The sequence below is a fragment of the Euleptes europaea genome, chromosome 9 (assembly GCF_029931775.1).
Source record: "Euleptes europaea isolate rEulEur1 chromosome 9, rEulEur1.hap1, whole genome shotgun sequence".
Taxonomy (NCBI): Eukaryota; Metazoa; Chordata; class Lepidosauria; order Squamata; family Sphaerodactylidae; genus Euleptes; species Euleptes europaea.
The window spans coordinates 15589931-15607504 of record NC_079320.1 but is presented as its reverse complement, the minus strand read 5'-3'; the positions used below and the strand labels follow the sequence as shown (position 1 = coordinate 15607504).

General features: G+C 45.2%; 1 protein-coding gene across 1 annotated transcript; it reads right to left on the bottom strand.

The window, feature by feature from the left end:
* Nucleotides 1-8216: 8216 nt before the first annotated feature.
* LOC130482928 (uncharacterized protein DDB_G0271670-like) lies at nt 8217-17574 on the bottom strand (the record flags this gene model as incomplete). Its single annotated transcript, XM_056855807.1, has 2 exons — nt 8217-8844; nt 17495-17574. Coding segments are annotated over 2 exons (708 nt in total), but the record flags the coding sequence as incomplete, so codon positions are not given.

Here is a 17574-nt window from a genome sequence, read left to right as displayed (position 1 = left end):
AGGCCAATTCTTCTTCAGTTCTTCCTATATGATACAACAAATAAAGCTTTTTGATAATTATACATATCTTTAAAAATTATTATTCTATATCAAGACTGCAATAAATAACAATTCCAACACTCTCATTAATAAATATATACTTACAAAAATACGTCCTATGCAATTACTCATCATCATCCATAGTAACAGGTTTCAGTCGAATAACCATTTATGGATATAATATACAATAAATCCCACACAGGGTAAGTGACAGGAATCGATCCACTCCGGTAACGATCCTAATGGCGTTATTACAATAGTGCAAGCTAGTTACCTAAATAGCTCTCCGGTGTTCGCTCCTCAATGCAGCTGATGTACATCGCCTGTGAGCCAGATTCTTAAAGTGACAGTACTCATTTACAGAAAACAGGACAAATCGTTCTCTAAGTTTAAACCATGTGGCGCCATGGTATTCAAAACATGTATAAAGTATGCTTCCTTTGAACTTTCAAGTTCAAATTGCGCTCATTTTCTAATTGCAATACCAAATATTGTATTTATTGCCTCATTTGTCCCTGCCAACTTTTTTATGTTGGCTCTAGCGTACGGCCAATAAAAGCACGGATCTTAGAGCACAGATCTAGAATTAGGGCAGGTTTAACTACAGCCCCGGTCGTCGACCATTTTTTAAAATTAAAACACAATGAGAATGAGCTAAGATTCTTTGTGATTTGGCGTCTACAAAGTAACAGATTTAATAGGAGTGACTATGAAAGAATCCTTAGACGTAAGGAAGCATACTTTATACATGTTTTGAATACCATGGCGCCACATGGTTTAAACTTAGAGAACGATTTGTCCTGTTTTCTGTAAATGAGTACTGTCACTTTAAGAATCTGGCTCACAGGCGATGTACATCAGCTGCATTGAGGAGCGAACACCGGAGAGCTATTTCGGTAACTAGCTTGCACTATTGTAATAACGCCATTAGGATCGTTACCGGAGTGGATCGATTCCTGTCACTTACCCTGTGTGGGATTTATTGTATATTATATCCATAAATGGTTATTCGACTGAAACCTGTTACTATGGATGATGATGAGTAATTTCATAGGACGTATTTTTGTAAGTATATATTTATTAATGAGAGTGTTGGAATTGTTATTTATTGCAGTCTTGATATAGAATAATAATTTTTAAAGATATGTATAATTATCAAAAAGCTTTATTTGTTGTATCACATAGGAAGAACTGAAGAAGAATTGGCCTTTGTGCCTTGAAACGATCGTTTTCTCCTTCAACCAACCAGCTGCTGCAAAAGAAAAGAAATACATCTTATAGGACATTATATACCTTATAGGGGACATTTTAAACTATTGCAATACTTACCTCTTATAGGAATTGCTGAAATATTTCACTGTTTAAAAATTCTATGTGCAAAAGAAATAAATACATGTTTTTGTTGATAATATGAGATGTTGGTGGGTATATTACCACATACTGAAAATATATAGCCACAAATTTGTTGGCATTATTTACAGCTATTCCTATACTGAATTTCTCATCTTAGGATAAGTGTATAGAGGTGTCTGATTTGTTTTCCACCACCTGGAGGTTGGCAACCCTAGTTAAAGGCCATATATCCAATGAAACCTGGAGCATAACTGAGAGCTAGTCAAGACACACATTAACTAAAATTCTACTTAGATTTTTTAAAAAATAATACCTAAACAAGGAATGGTGCAAAAATATCCTGAAGCCAAAGAGACTTGCCAAACCACTATGCCACCACTGAGACTTCGTTCCCAGAAATCAAACCATATTTAGCTTTTAAGGAGCTGTCCTTCAAACTACCAGCCAGCAGTTGTCCCCTGCATAAAAGTACATTCCAGTGTGGGAAAATGTGACCCTTTGGCGCCATTCCTAGGGTCACCAATCTTCCAGGTACTCTATGGCATTGAAGTCCCTCCCCTCCCCAAACCCCACCCTCCTCAGGCTCCTCCGCTTTTTAGGTGGTGTATCCCCATGTAAACCTATGGAGCGGTTGCATGGGTTTTTGAGGGAAGGGGAAGGTTTCAACCTCGGGGGGGGGGACCTCCTTTGAAGACAGCGCAGCTGCGCTGCCTCCAGTCACCCGCGCAGCCCTTCCCCTCAGGAGTGGACAGGAAGAAGTTTTTCTCCCTCTCCCATAATACTAGAACGCGGGGTCATCTGCTAAAGCTGGAGGGTGAGAGATTCAAAACAGATAAAAGGAAGTATTTTTTCACACAACGCATAGTTCAGTTGTGGAACTCCCTGCCCCAGGATGTGGTGATGGCTGCCAGCTTGGAGGGCTTTAAGAGGGGAGTGGACACATTCATGGAGGAGAGGGGTATTCATGGCTATTAGTTAGAATGGATACTAGTCATGATGCATACCTATTCTCTCCAGGATCAGAGGAGCATGCCTGTTATTTTGGGTGCTGTGGAACACAGGCAGGATGGTGCTGCTGCAGTCATCTTGTTTGTGGCTTCCTAGAGGCACCTGGTTCGGCACTGTGTGAACAGACTGCTGGACTTGATGGGCCTTGGTCTGATCCAGCAGGGCCTTTCTTATGTTCTTTTAAGTTATGTGAAAGACCTCTGCCTAAAACCCTGGAGAGCTGCTGCCAGTCTGAGTAGGCAACACTGACCTTAGTGGACCAATGGCCTGATTCACTATAAGGCAGCTTCATGTGTTCATGTGTGCATGCTCTACCACTGTGATCCAGTTCAATTTTGGTGTGGGAAAGGGGATGCGGAATTTAAAATTTTCTCCAGTGCCTTGGGGTTTCCTTCATTGCTGCATCTTACCTTTTTGTGGGAGTGTGTGCAGTTTGGGAGGGGCCATGGCTCAGTGGTAGAGCATCTGCTTGGCATGCAGAAGGCCCCAGGTTCAATCCCCGGCATCTCCAGTTAAAGGGACTAGGCAAAGTAGGTGATGTGAAAGACCTCTTCCTGAGACACTGGAGAGCCGCTGCTGGTCTGAGTAGACAATACTGACTTTGATGGACCAAGGGTCTGATTCAGTATAAGTCAGCTTCATCTGTTCATGTGAAAAACATGTGTTCAGTTTCAGGGTTGCTGCTTGTTAAAAGAACCATTTTTAAATACATTGTTTTCAGCAATCAGTAAAGTAATCATGAAGCCAACCTTATTCTCTAAATCAGGGGTGGGGAACCTCAGGCCCGGGGGCTGTATGCGGCCCCCGAGGACAATTTTTGTGGCCCTCCGGGAACTCTGCCACGGGAACCCTGCTGCAGAGCTCGGGGGGGGGGAATGCACGGAGACTGGGGCCCGGTTGCTTGGTGCTCCGTGTGCCGCCGGGTGTGGGCAGGGGAGGTGGGGTGGGCAGGGGAGGTGGCAGGGGAGGTGGGGTGGCAGGGGAGGTGGGGTGGCTGGGGCCCAGTTGCACAGGCCGGCATGCGCGGGTATGTGTGTGGCGGGGGGGGAGGCTTTTCTCTCTTCCTCTTTTTCTGTCACTCTTTCTCCTTTCTCTCCCTCTCTTCCTCCCTCTTTTCCTGTCTTTCTTTGTCTCCCTCCGTCCTTTTTTTTCTTTCCCTCCGTCCTTTTCTTTCTTTCTCCCCCTCTCTCCATTTCTTTCTCCCTTTCTCTCTCTCCCTCCCTCCCTTTTCCTGTTTCTCTGTTTTCCTTCCTCCCTTCCTCCCTTGCCAATCGACTGTGGGCTGCGCCCCTCTGCCGCCTCGTTTTCTGGGGGCCACCGCTGGCTGCCCTCCCACCTGGGAGGGGGGAGTGGGGGCGCCCTGCAGGCCTTCTCTGGGTGGCCTCCCCTGGGGTTGCCAACCTCCAGGTGGTGGCTGGAGACCTGGCAACCCTAGCCTCTCCCCCCCATGGGAGATCTACACCTGATATGGCCCCCGAAAGATGTTATAAATGTGCGAATGGCCCTTGGCAGGAAAAAGGTTCCCCACCCCTGCTCTAAATGATGACCACTAAGAGAAAACAATGCTCTCTAGAACAAGAGCACTATCCTTAATCTTTGTTTTCCTTCAGTGGGCATAGTTTTATAGCCAAATCTGATTGTCTACATGACGTCAACATCCCTAGGAAAAGATGGTCAGTTATTTAAAAACAAGATACCAAAGCATAAGCAACAAGGGCTGCAAATGTATTTAAAAGGTATCAAGGAAATATGGGCGAATGTTCCTTAGTATATTTCATCTTTAGTAATTATTTATTTTTGTCCATAATTGTGGTTCTCTGCATTTCTCTCTTGGTTTGGTAGTTTTCTGTATGTTGTACATTTTTTTAAAGAATTTTGAATTTATACAGTATGTAATATGTACCATGATGTGCATCATACATACCGGTATAAATTTTAATGGTTTGTGTACTGATATATATATAAGATTTGGGAGTGGGGGGAGGGCCCATGGCTCAGCATCTGCTTGGCATGCAGGAGGTCCCAGGTTCAATCCCCGGCACCTCCAGTTAAAGGGACTAGGCAAGTAGGTGATGTGAAAGACCTTCGCCTGAGACCCTGGAAAGCTGCTGCCCATCTGAGTAGACAATACTGACTTCGATGGACCAAGGGTCTGATTCAGTAGAAGGCAGCTTCATGTGATCATGTGAAAAACACAAATGTTTTTATGGCGATGACGCTGTGCAGGGAAACAGAAAAATGGTTCCAGAATTCAAAAGGAGAGCAAAATCAAAACTGGGATTTTTCAAGTGAAAATTGTAGAGATGAGAAACTTGAAATCATCTCTAATGGGACACAGCCAAGGTTAAGTGCTAAATGTGTGTTTTGCTGTAGGGCAAATGTTTTTCTTTTTCCATTTTTCATGTCTCTAAAAAAAAAAAACCCTAATGAAATAGGGACATGTTTCTTGGTGGGAGGAAATGTTAACAAAACACACACACACACACACACACACATCCCATTTTGGCTCAGCACCACTCCTAATATCATTATGGACTGCGATTCTTTACCCTGGCTAGCAGCAGCCCTGCTGTTCTTTGTAACATGTATTTCTATCCTTGGACTCTCTTGCCACTGGGGCTGAAGCAACACCCGGCACTTGGATGCTTTATTTAGTAGCAGCATCTCATCAGTTCAGGATTCGCATGGCTTTGTGATTAAACGAGCGGTTGAAAATTACTGCCAACCATAACTGGACTGGTTGGTGCTTGGTATCCATAAAGTTGGTCCAATGTACCATTTGATCTAATTGTTGCGCTTTGAAAAACAACACCACATGTCTAAAAAACATGTTTGCAGCACAGCTGGCAATCTGGCCACTCCACTTCTTTATTATGACTTTTCCTGAGCATGTTGAAAATGATCCCCCCCTTCTGCAAGGATATTTACAGTACGGCCTGAGGTTGTTCTTTTTGACAGTTTCAACACACTAGGTTTGTTGTGTTGTCAGGTCTCCGTGCCCTAGTTCTAAAAAGAAGCTGCAGTTCCCCAAATAAGTAAAGAAAATAAATGCACCAAAAAGCACAGAGAATACAAGAATCATAGAAACACAGAGTTGGAAGGGACCTGCAGGGTCATCTAAAATGGGGGATTGGTCTGGTTTTTTTTTTCAACCTAAGCATTAGAACCCTTTCCTTCTATCTATAGCATTTCAAGAAGAGCTGTCTGCATCCAGAGGCACCAGTCTGGTAAGAGGAGTTCACAGAGATGACATCACCGCCCAGATAATATTCTTCATGATGTCTGTGAACAGCAGAGTTCATCCTCAACGTGTCTCGTTTTATGGTACATTCTGATGATCCTCACTGAATGCCAGTATGGCTGAGCAAACACAGAGCAAATGCAGTTTGCACTTGGCTGCACGATGAAGCACGAATCAGACTTGCTGAATCAATCTGAATCAAAGTACAGCTTGGATGGCTGCTGCTAATACCATACAGGAATTTTATACCAGTCTCTATCCAAAAGCACATTCCAAAGATCTAAAAACACATAAGCTTTCTGAGCCCTGACCTGTATAGACCAGGCTAGCCCAATTTCATTTAGATCTTGGAAGCTAAGCAGGTTCAGATCTTGTTAGTACTTGGGCAGGAGACCGCCAAGGAAGTCCAGAACTGCTACACAGAACGCAATGGCAAACCACCTCTGAAAGTCACATGAATGCATGAAGCTGCCTTATACTAAATCAGACCCTTGGTCCACCAAGGTGAGTATTGTCACCTGAGACTGGCAGCAGCTTTCAAGGTCTTATGCAGAGGTCTTTCATGTCACCTACTACCAGATTAGGGTTTCCAGCCTCCAAGTACTAGCTGGAGATCTCCTGCTATTACAACTGATCTCCAGCAGATAGAGATCAGTTCACCAGGAGAAAATGGCTGCTTTGGCAATTGGACTCTATGGCATTGAAGTCCCTCCCCTCCCAAACCCTGCTGTCCTCAGGCTCTGCCCCAAAAACATCCCTCCTGTTGCAAAGAGGGACCTGGGAACCCTATACCAGATCCTTTTGGCTGGAGATGTCAGGGTTTGAACATCTCTTGCCCTGAAAACTCTATAGGGTTCCCAGAAATCAGCTGCGACTTGACCCCCAAAAGAAAAGGTTTTCCTAAGGGAGGGCAGCAATTTCTACCGATTCCCTCCTCCTAATGATCCTCTTGAAATTTTGTTCCTGTGGGGGTCAGTGAACCTCAGGAACAGCACAGAATGTGGTGGTCTACAGTGAAAAGGGAATTGGCAGAAATGGACCCTGCCTTTTAAAAAACCATAATTTCCCTTTGGTCTTTGTAATGCATGGCTGGCTATAGGCCACGATTTTGGAAAGAACCCATTACTGTGGTCAAGTGAGATCTGCATCCTGCCCATAACTCCTTTGGTATTTATCTTGTCCACTAGAGATAGAACCAGGTGGGTCATGTTCTTATATGTGGCGCGCCTGTGAGCAATTTCCATTAAGCAATAATGAATCCAACTTCTCACAGGCAAGCAATACTAAGGGCATAACTGTAATATGTATGTGCATATTTACTTGTATTGGTTTTATACCATCACCTGCCATGGCTTCCGGTAAAAAAAAAAAAATGTGTAAGAAATTCTTAGCCCCACCACCAAATCACAATTCTCACACTGCTCAGGGGAGTAAGGTAAAAAGGTAAAGGTCTCCTGTGCAAGCACAGGGTCATTCCTGACCCATGGGGTGATGTCACATCCTGACATTTTCTAGGCAGACTTTGTTCGCGGGGTGGTTTGCCAGTGCCTTCCCCAGTCATCTTCCCTTTACCCCCAGCAAGCTGGGTACTCATTTTACCGACCTCGGAAGGATGGAAGGCTGAGTCGACCTTGAGCCGGCTACCTGAAACCAACTTCCGTCGGGATCGAACTCAGGTCGTGAGCAGAGCTTTTGACTGCAGTACTGCAGCTTAACACTCTGCGCCACGGGGCTCCTGCTCAGGGGAGAGGGAATTATTATTAAACTAGTTTAAATCAGTAGTGTAAATATGGCCTAAAGGCTCTACCTATACTACATATATGGTTTGACACCAGGTACTGCTGGTTTTTCCAGCAGAATTGTTTAGACTATCAAATGAATTCTGAGGAACGCAGTTTTGTAAGTATGATGAACGTTCTTGTTAGTGATTTTCCAGTTCTTTTGCAATAGGCAAGTCAGTGGAGAAACCAGAACTGTTGAGGCCAAAGAGATGCAATTCTGGGACATCCCAGTGTTTCTTACAAGGGAAACAGCAACTTCATGGGGACCTAATTTGGATTGGGGCCATGATGCAGGGGGAGAAGTGCCTTAACTCTTACCTCCTCATGTGGTTTTACCCATTGAAACTGCCTCCTTCGCACTGTTATTAACCCCCTTCCAATGGTAACAATAACAGGAAGGAGTCAGATTTGATCAATGAACTGATACATGGGAGATGTTTCAACCTCCTGCCTCTCCTCTGAACTACGGCTGTAATCTATCGCCCATTAGATACTAAGAAGGTCATTTCACAGCTCCCCCAGTGTCTTGCCTTTTTCGACCCAGGGAAACTGGGAATGGTTGGGAATTAATGTTTAAGCAAAATCATCACATTTATCTGATGCAGCCACCAAACAAAAATGGGACTCTATGAATCATGGCTTCTGTAGTAGTGCAAAGCTGCCATTCTGCAGCCATTGTCTACTTTACTGTCATCGTTTCCCCTAAAATTCTACTGTGGTGTCTTATTTTGTTCACAAGCCGCAACGTTGTCTTCTTGATGTCATCAGTACAGTTCGTATTACTTTGCGTCGATTTATTCGGAACTGTCCGAATCACTGGAGCTTCTGGACTTAGAAGAATTGCCAGAATCAGCAGAACTGCTGGAATCATTGGAGTTGCTAGAATCACTCGTGTCTCTTGACTCACTGGAGCTGCTGGTCTCAGTAGATTCACTGGACTCACTAGATTCACTGGAACTGCTAGATTCACTGGAACTGCTGGATTCTGTAGATTCACTGGAACTGCTGGCGCTACTACTGGACTCACTAGATTCACTGGAACTGCTGGATTCACTGGAACTGCTAGATTCTGTAGATTCACTGGAACTGCTGGATTCACTGGAGCTACTGAGCTCTGTAGATTCACTAGAACTGCTAGTCTCACTGGATTCACTGGAACTGCTGGATTCACTGGAACTGCTGGACTTTGAAGATTGGCTGGAACTGTTGGACTCACTGGATTCACTGGAACTGCTGGAGCTACTGGACTCTGCAGATTCACTGGAACTGCTGGACTTTGTAGATTGGCTGGACTCACTGGATTCACTGGAACTGCTGGATTCACTGGAACTGCTGGAGTTACTGGACTCTGTAGATTCACTGGAATTGCTGGATTCACTGGAACCACTGGATTTGCTGGAAGCACTGGACACACTGGAACTGCTGGAGTCACTAGAGTCACTAGGGCTGCCTGAGTCCTTTGAGGTGCTGGAAGGTTCTGATGGTTCTTCATTCGAATCACTTGCACTGTCTGGCTCTCTGGACTGCTGGCTGGAATTTCTCTGGCCCTCTGCCTGCTGACTAGAATCAGAGTGATCAGAATTACCTGGATCATCTCCTTGCATGCCTTCGTCGCTGAAATAGTAGCTGTCAAAACGATAGTGAGGATCATTGTACAGGGCATCAACATTTTCCCTTGCCTTAATGTTATTGGTGGCATGGAATCCCTCGATGTCCTGCTTGATGAAGCCTTCTGTTGTTGACACCAGTCCGCGAACAGCATTTTTCTCTCTCAAAAAAGCAATGCCTTTTTGGTCTATGCTGCTGCTCTTTTTAACAAGTTCTACATGATGATGGTTAACATCTTTCCCTGTCGAGGATTCAACATCTGCAGCCCCCTTTTCCTTTGTATGACACCGAGGGCGGCATTTGGTCTGTTTGAGGAACAACTGCCTGTCAGTTTCATGCTGGTAGGTTCTTTGGGGATTGATAGGACCAGCTGTGGACACTTCTTCAGCATATGCTCTGGTAAGGTTATGAAATATCTCCCTGTCTTGAGGACCATCATTTCCAGCCTGGTGGTTCCCCTTCTTAAGAACAGAGATGATCTTTAATACTCCTTTATTGGTATTAATAGAATTAATGTTGTCCGCATAGCCGCTTCTGATTGGAATTTCATTCCTTCTGATCTGTCACAAAGGTGTAACATTTAAAAACAGGATTTTATTCCCCTTAAAAGAAATATAGGCATTTTCTTAAAGAAAAAAGAAAAAAAGAAGAAAAAAAGGAGAGGTTCCATTTAAGTTCTACAATCTTTCATTAATACCGGGAGAAGGGCTTTCTAGGTTGTCCCCCCACCAACTATGAAACCCACTCCTACAAGGCATGAGAACGGCCACTTCTTTGAAGACTTTCCAGATGAAGAAAAAGAAGAGTTGGTTTTTATATGCCAACTTTCTCTACCTCTTAAGGAAGACTCAAACTGGCTTACAATCACCTCCCCCTCACCTCCCCTCCCCACCCCACAACAGACACCCTGTGAGGTAGTGGGGGCTGAGAGAGTGTGACTAGCCAAGGTCACCCAGCTGGCTTCTTGTGTAGGAGTGGGGAAGCAAATCCAGTTCACCAGATTAGCCTCCGCTACTCATGTGGAGGAGTGGGGAATCTAACCCAGTTCTCCAGATTAGAGTCCACCACTCCAAACCACCACTCTTAACCACTACATACACCATGCTGGTTTGAAGACTTACCTTTTCCAGAAGGCCTTGAAGTTAGAACAATAAGACATGGTATGAAAGGGGAAGGGAATATTTGGAATCTTTTATCTGGAATATAGACTACAGAGGTCAGTTCCCCTGGAGATAATGGTACCTTCAGAGGTTGGACCCTATGACACCCCATTCCTGCTGACCTCCCTCTCCTCCCCAGACTCTGCCCCCATATCTCCAGGAAGTTTCCATCCAAGAGCAGGCAACTCTAAGCACCAGGGATACATCAGTGCTGTACCAGTGTGGCTGTACCACCTGCATGAGAACCTTAGGATGGGGCTGCATGTTATAAGAGACCAGCCTTTGGGAGCTCAGAAACAGCTTACTGTTTCAACTAGTTCATGGTAATACCTTTCATATTTTGTCCACTTACCGGGAAAGCGACAGTTACAGCAAGAATATTTATCAGCAAAAGCAGTGTCTTCATGCTTGGAATTGCTTCCTGTGTATGAATGAAAAATATATTTCTCCAGTTATGTTAATTATTTCAATACATGCAAGCCTGTTGACACAGGCCTTTTATGCATGTCTGTTTCTAGGGTTGCCAACCTCCAGGTACTGGTACAAAGATAGACACTTCTGTGTACTCAGTAGTTAAACCAACATTCACACAGAAAACATATATTCAAGCAATTTCAATATAATTCCAATATTGCTATCATAATCCAAAGGTCATATCAAAGCACTGGTCACAAATTACAAAATCTCACAGTGAATTCACAAGCAAGTATATAAATACAGGTAAGTATACAATTCTCTATTTATAAATATAGGTAAGTAAACACATCTCCATATCAATAATTTTTCTAACAATGATTCTTCTTCTTTTAGCAACAAATTCATCAGAAGTCAGACAGGCGAGGAAGATGGCCGTTTCGTTCTTCATCAGTTCCTCAACCTTAATCTTTCCAATTGGTATGTATTCCTTTTTGTCTTACAAGCACAAATTTAAACTCCCCATGGGTAGAAGACTGATCCTTCTGCCAAACCAGGCTAGTATATTCAATCCATTTCAGAGGTACCCAGTAAGGAATACCCAGTGAGGTATATGAGAGACGTATACAAACCAGTATTGCAACTAGAACCAATCTGACCAGATGTTTGAGGAATTGGTAATAGATTTTACAACTTATACACATGCCTGGTTTGATTTAAACTGTTTTATATGTATTTATTTCTGTAAATGTGTGCAGGCTTAACATGGGTTTTAATTGACCACTGATGAAGGCCCAATAGGCCGAAACGCGTCTGGTTTGTGGTCACAGATATCAACCCTAGGAAAGTCGCTTCCGACTCATGGCGACCCTATGAATGAAAGTCATCCAAAATGTCGTATCTTTGACAGCCTTGCTCAGATCTTGCAAATTGAGGGCTGTGGCTTCCTTTATTGAGTCCCTCCATCTCTTCTTGGGTCTTCCTCTTTTCCTGCTGCCCTCCACTTTTCCTAGCATGACTATCTTTTCCAGTGACTCTTGTCATCTCATGATGTGACCAAAATATGATAGCCTCAGTTTAGTCATTTTAGCTTCTAGGGTCAGTTCAGGCTTGGTTTGATCTATAACCCACTGATTTGTTTTTTTGGCAGTCCACAGTATCCGTAACACTCTCCTCCAACACCACATTTCAAAGGAATCTATTTTCTTCCTATCAGTTTTCTTCACTGTCCAGCTTTCACACCCATACATAGTAATAGGAACTATGATGGCATGAATTAATCTAGTCTCGGTGGCCAGTGACACATCCTTACACTTCAGAATCTTTTCTAACTCCTTCATGGCTGCCCTTCCTAGTCTCAATCTCCTTCTGATTTCTTGGATGCAGTCTACCCAACCTTGGGTACTCAACCTCCAGGTGGGTCCTGGAGATATCCTGGAATTATAACTGATCTCCTGACTACAGAGCCAGTTCCATAGAGAAAATGGAACTTCTCAACCCAGAGTTGGCAACCCTACACATTGTCCAACCACTGGGCCACCAACCCTGGAGTGCCAACAAACCAAGGCACAGAGGCCAAGGCCTCTCCCCAGTGCTGACTCCTAGCAGCATTGTTCACTGCCCCTGGACACAGAGGTTCTCTGTAGTCATCTTAGCTGTAGCGAGTAACTTTTAGACAGATGACTGTTCCCTGTCCATTTCCCAAAGGTATAACTTATCCTCAAAACATCTGTCAGTGATTACCGTAAGCACCACAACTGGCTTTGTTCTCAGAAGGCACAGCCGTAAATGTACACATGTAGGCCTCAATTACCAACACCAGGCCTCGGGCTTTATGTGCCACCCAAGACCAGAGAAGCCACATCAGTTTGTTAATCACGGCCTGTACAGCTGGCCAAGTGATTTCTGCACTAAACCTAGGCATGTTGTATATTTTGCCAGTTAACAGAGGGTTCCTGGCTTTGTGAAACCACAAGGGAGGTAGAGAACGAGTAATAATGGGTTTCCCTCCCGTGATGAGCATGACATCCTAATTTAGGAAGAGAAAGACAACACTCTCCTTTTGTGGCTGAGGGAAAAGGCTCCAGGAAAATCTGTAGACCAAGTCCACATGGGAAAGTCCAATATCTCACATGGCAAAAAGGGAGGAGAAGACCAAGATTCTCTTTTTTAAAAAAATAATTATTGTGCTTGGTTAAAACCAATGTATCTATTGAGAAATTCTTCTCAAACCATTTTGGCTTCAAGGTCTCCCACAGACCGGGGAGCGCTAATGTTCTCAGGCATGGCCAAGGGGATCCAAGTAAGATCTCTAAGAGGAAAACTCCATGTGGTACTAGAATTCCATGACTGTAACTCCATGCATGTAATTTTGAGCTGACAAACATTTGTGGATGGGGCAATGTGAATTGGGTTGCAGTGTTGGGGTGAGGGCTGGGACACTGGAGGACCAGCTCTTTGGACCATTGCCATGCTCAGAAATGTGTCCCCCCCCCCGGGATGCCTTAAGCCCTGGTAAGGGGAAAAGACAAGACCCATGTTGTGCCTGTTGGGGAAACGGCACAGGAAGGGAGAGTTAGGGTTGCCAGCTCCAAGTTGGGAACTAATTGGAGATTGGGGAGGGAAGGGACATCAATAGGGTTGGCAGGTCCTTATTCACCACAGGTGGGAGGTTTTTGGGCCGGAGCCTGAGGAGGGTGGGGTTTGGGGAGGGGAGGGATTTCAATGCCGTAGCGGCCATTTTCTCCAAGTGAACTGATCTCTATCAGCTGGAAATCAGTTGTAATAGCAGGAGATCTCTGGCTACTACTTGGAGATTGGCAACTCTAGACATCAATGAGGTATATTGCCATAGAGTCCACCTTACAAAGTGTCCATTTACTCCAGAGGAAATGACCTCCATTGCCTGGAGATCAGTTGTAATTAGGGCTGTTAATTCGGTTCGGCCCGAACTGAAAATCAGCCGAATTTCCCTTGATTCGGCGGTTTTTAGTTCGGGAGGAACCGAACTCAAAACTGGCGGGCAACCGGGGGGGCCGAATTCAGCGAGTTCGGGAGTTCGCGAATAAATTCGGCCAATTCGGGGCCGTCAGTAAGCAGCATAACCTTCAGTAAGCAGCATTCTCCTCCCCCGGCCAATCGGTGGCCAAGCTGGGTCTTCTTCTGGCCAATCAGTCAGGATTGAGTACTGGAGGAATCAGCTGAAGTGCGGCCGGCCGGGGAAAGAGAGAGAGAGAGGGAAATCCTCATGTGTGTGTGAGGGGGTGCTTGTGCACATTCACTCCTTTCCGTGGCTGCAGGGGGCGCATTTTTTGGGGTACAGACCCCAAACTTTCAGGGGATATTCAGACAAGTTTTCTTAAGAGACCACCCAAGTTTTGTAAACATTGGGTCAGGGGGTCCCGAGATATGGGCTCCCCCCTTTTTCTTTCCATGGCTGCAGAGGGCGCATTTTTGGGTGTGCCGACCCCAAACTTTCAGCGGAGCATCAGACAAGGCTTCTTAAGATACCCCCCAAGTTTTGTAAACATTGGGTCAGGGGGTCCCGAGATATGGGCTCCACCCCTTTTTCCTCTCCCCCCTTTTCCATTTTCGTGGCTGCAGGGGGCGCTTTTTTGGGGGTGCAGCCCCCAAACTTTTATCTTAGCTTCAGAGAATCCCTCTTAAGAGACCACCCAAGTTTTGTAAAGATGGGTTCAGTGGGGGCTGAAATATCGGCTCCCCCCCTTTTCTCTTTCCGTGGCTGCAGGGGGCGCATTTTTGGGTGTGCTGACCCCAAACTTTCAGCGGAGCTTCAGTCAAGGCTTTTTAAGAGACCACCCAAGTTTTGTATACATTGGGTCAGGGCCCCCCGAGATATGGGCTTTCCCCTTTTCCCTATTGGGATGAATGGATCACCCTCGAGAGATGCATACATATGGATCTTATATTGGATACAAATGGAATCATATTGGATTACCCAGCCTCCCAGTTCCTCCTGCTGGAACAGAAGACAGCCACAGTAAGACCCCTTTGGAGGCTTTAATCTATAATTTTTCTTTTCTGTGTGTGTGTGTGGGGAAAGTAGAGTCTGTGTGTGTGTGTGGGGAGGGAGCAGTTTCTGTGGGTGGGGGGGGAAGCCAAAGGGGGCTTTTGCCGGTTCTGCCTGGGGTGTGTGTTCCCCCTCCAGTCTCTCTCTCCCTGGTTTGAGGGGGGGTTTCATTTTTATTCTTCAGGTTTTTCCTCATTCATAAGATCAGTTAGGTTATTTTGATGCTTGCTCAAAACTGGTTTTCAAATGGTGACTTAAAGAATGCATCTGCCTGGTCCCAAGTCCAATGCAAAAGGAGAGATTCCACCCCCTCCTGCTCATTATGCATAGCTAGCTGCCTCTGTCCCTTTCCATGGTATGCAAACTCCCAGGTGTCAGGTGTTGCTTTGCACTGTTGCAAAGGTGTTGCATTGCGTGCTTGTGTTGCTTTGCAGTTGTATTGTTTTGCAAAATTCTTCACACCTGCCCCTCCCTTTGCATGTTTGCAAAGGTGTTGCTTTTCAGTTGTGTTGCTTTGCAAAGTTCTTAGCACCTGCCCCTCCCTTGCTCTCATCAGCTGTTTGTCGGGGCTGGGAGCTTTGTGCCTGGGCGGCAAGCTCTGCTGAGAGATACACATTAAGGGTGGGGGGGACCCCTTTCAGGGCCCATATCTCAGCCCCCCCTGACCCAATCTTTACAAAACTTGGGGAGTCTTTCAATATACGTCCTTTGAAGCTCTGCCGAAAGTTTGGGACCTCTAAGCCCAAAATGCCCCCCCCCCAGAGCCACGGAAAGGCGCGATTGTGTTTTTAATGGCTTTATTCGGCCGAATTTTTTTTCCGAACTTTGAATTCCTGCCGAATTGAACGGATCCGAAGTGGGGGAGTTCGGACTTCGGCACGTACCAAACCCACAAGGGCCAAATTCGGCCGAATCCGAACTGTACCGAATTTTGTTTTTTTTTTGACAGCCCTAGTTGTAATAGCAGGAGATATCCAGCCACCACCTGGATGCTGGCAGCCCTAGTTAATACCCTCCTTTCCCAATACTACCATTCCAATTCCAATCTCCTCCCCTGCTCTTTGTCCTGTAGTAGCAAACATACCAATACCCACACTATCTGTATGTTTGCCACAAAGGGCAAATCTCAGCTTCCTAAAGCTGTTGCAAGTCAGGAAATCAGCATGAGATGGAAGATATAAACACTCCCTCCCCTTGTGTTGCAGTAATAACATGCCTTGATCTCCTGCACGCCTAATTTTTGAGGAAAAGAAACCTCGGGAGCTCTGTTCCTAGAACTCATACTAGGAACAGTTAAGCCCCAAGTTAAGCCCCAAGAAAGTTAAGCCCCAAGAAAGAAGCAGAGAACTGAGAGTCGGCTGAAGCTGGGATATCCTGCTGCCGCGTAGGACTGCCTCTTTGTTCTACTTGTATAATTGCCAATCAAGGAAATGCTACAAAAATGCCATGAGGTATCAGTGCTGTCCCCTGCAGAGGGAACAGCCCAGGAAGGCACAGGGGCCCTGCCATAGAAAACAACTGGCAGTCCTTGAAGATCCAAGGGATTGGAAGAACAGTGGATAAGCAAAGGTAATTCGAAAGTAGGGGAGGTAGAAGCCCTTGATACTAGCCTTTCCCTTAAAATTCCTGTCAAGGAATCTGTTGAGGTGGGTGCATTCTGGTAGCCACATGTAGGTTTTCCAGAATTTAAGTTCAGACACTTTTAATGAATTCTAGAGTTCACATGCCTTGACCTGGATGGCCCAGGTTAGCCTGATCACATCAAAGTGTGGAAGATAAGCAAGATCAGCCCCAGTTAGTACTTGGATGGGAGACCACCAAGGAAGACTGGGGTCACTACTCAGGGCAGGCAATAGCAAACCACCTCTGAATATCTCTTGCCTTGAAAACCCCACAGGGTTGCCAGGTTCCTCTTCGCCACCGGCGGGAGGTTTTTGGGGCGGAGCCTGAGGAGGGCGGGGTTTGGGGAGGGGAGGGACTTCAATGCCATAGAGTCCGTGGCCATTTTCTCCAAGGGAACTGATCTCTATCAGCTGGAGATCAGCTTTAATAGCAGGAGATCTCCATCTAGTACCTGGAGGTTCAACCAAAGGAAATTGACTACTTGTGCTGTATCACGTAAGTGCAGGAAATAAACAGCACAAAGGCTCATAATAAATGACAATACACTGTAATATATCACAATGGATCTTATTATTCTTAATTCTCATCACTATTATTTACGTTGTTATTTACAGCATTTAGAAGCATATGCACAAAGGCATTCAAAAGTCCTTTTATAACATTGAAGCGAAAGAGACCAAGATATTTGCAGTTCCCAATGGATGGTGAAAAAGTGTTAGAGCTGTGGCAAGACACAACACAAGGGCGGTAAAGTCACAGTGTGATCATTAAAGAGTGTCCCAAACTCACAGCAAACGCCCAGAGGCTGGTAAATCTTCACCCCGCAAGAACGGGGCGGAGCAGGAACCGGGAGCCGGGAGGACCCCGGTACCACAGGGAGATGAGTACCTGGAGGTTGGCAACCCTAGTTGCCATAAGTTAGCTGTGGCAAGATGGCAAAAAAAATCACATTCATGATGCTAACCGTGTATCGCTGAGGAAGGAACAGCCACAAGACCAGATGGTTAAAGCTCCAGGTGGTAAATTTCCTGCCACTAAATTTGAGTGTTTCTTGAAGTAATTCTCCTTTGGCACACCGCCCCCCACAAACATAACCCTAAGCATATATATTTACCCAGTTGCTGTAACCACTAAGATTGAAGACTTCATATCAACTTTTGTATAGCTCAGAGTGCTACTTCTTTTTCTTGCAAGTTGTTTTGTGATATTTTGCTTGTCTTAATAAAAGGCAGGAAACCATGAAGAAGAAGAAGAAGAAGAAGAAGAAGAAGAAGAAGAAGAAGAAGAAGAAGAAGAAGAAGAAGAAGAAGAAGAAGA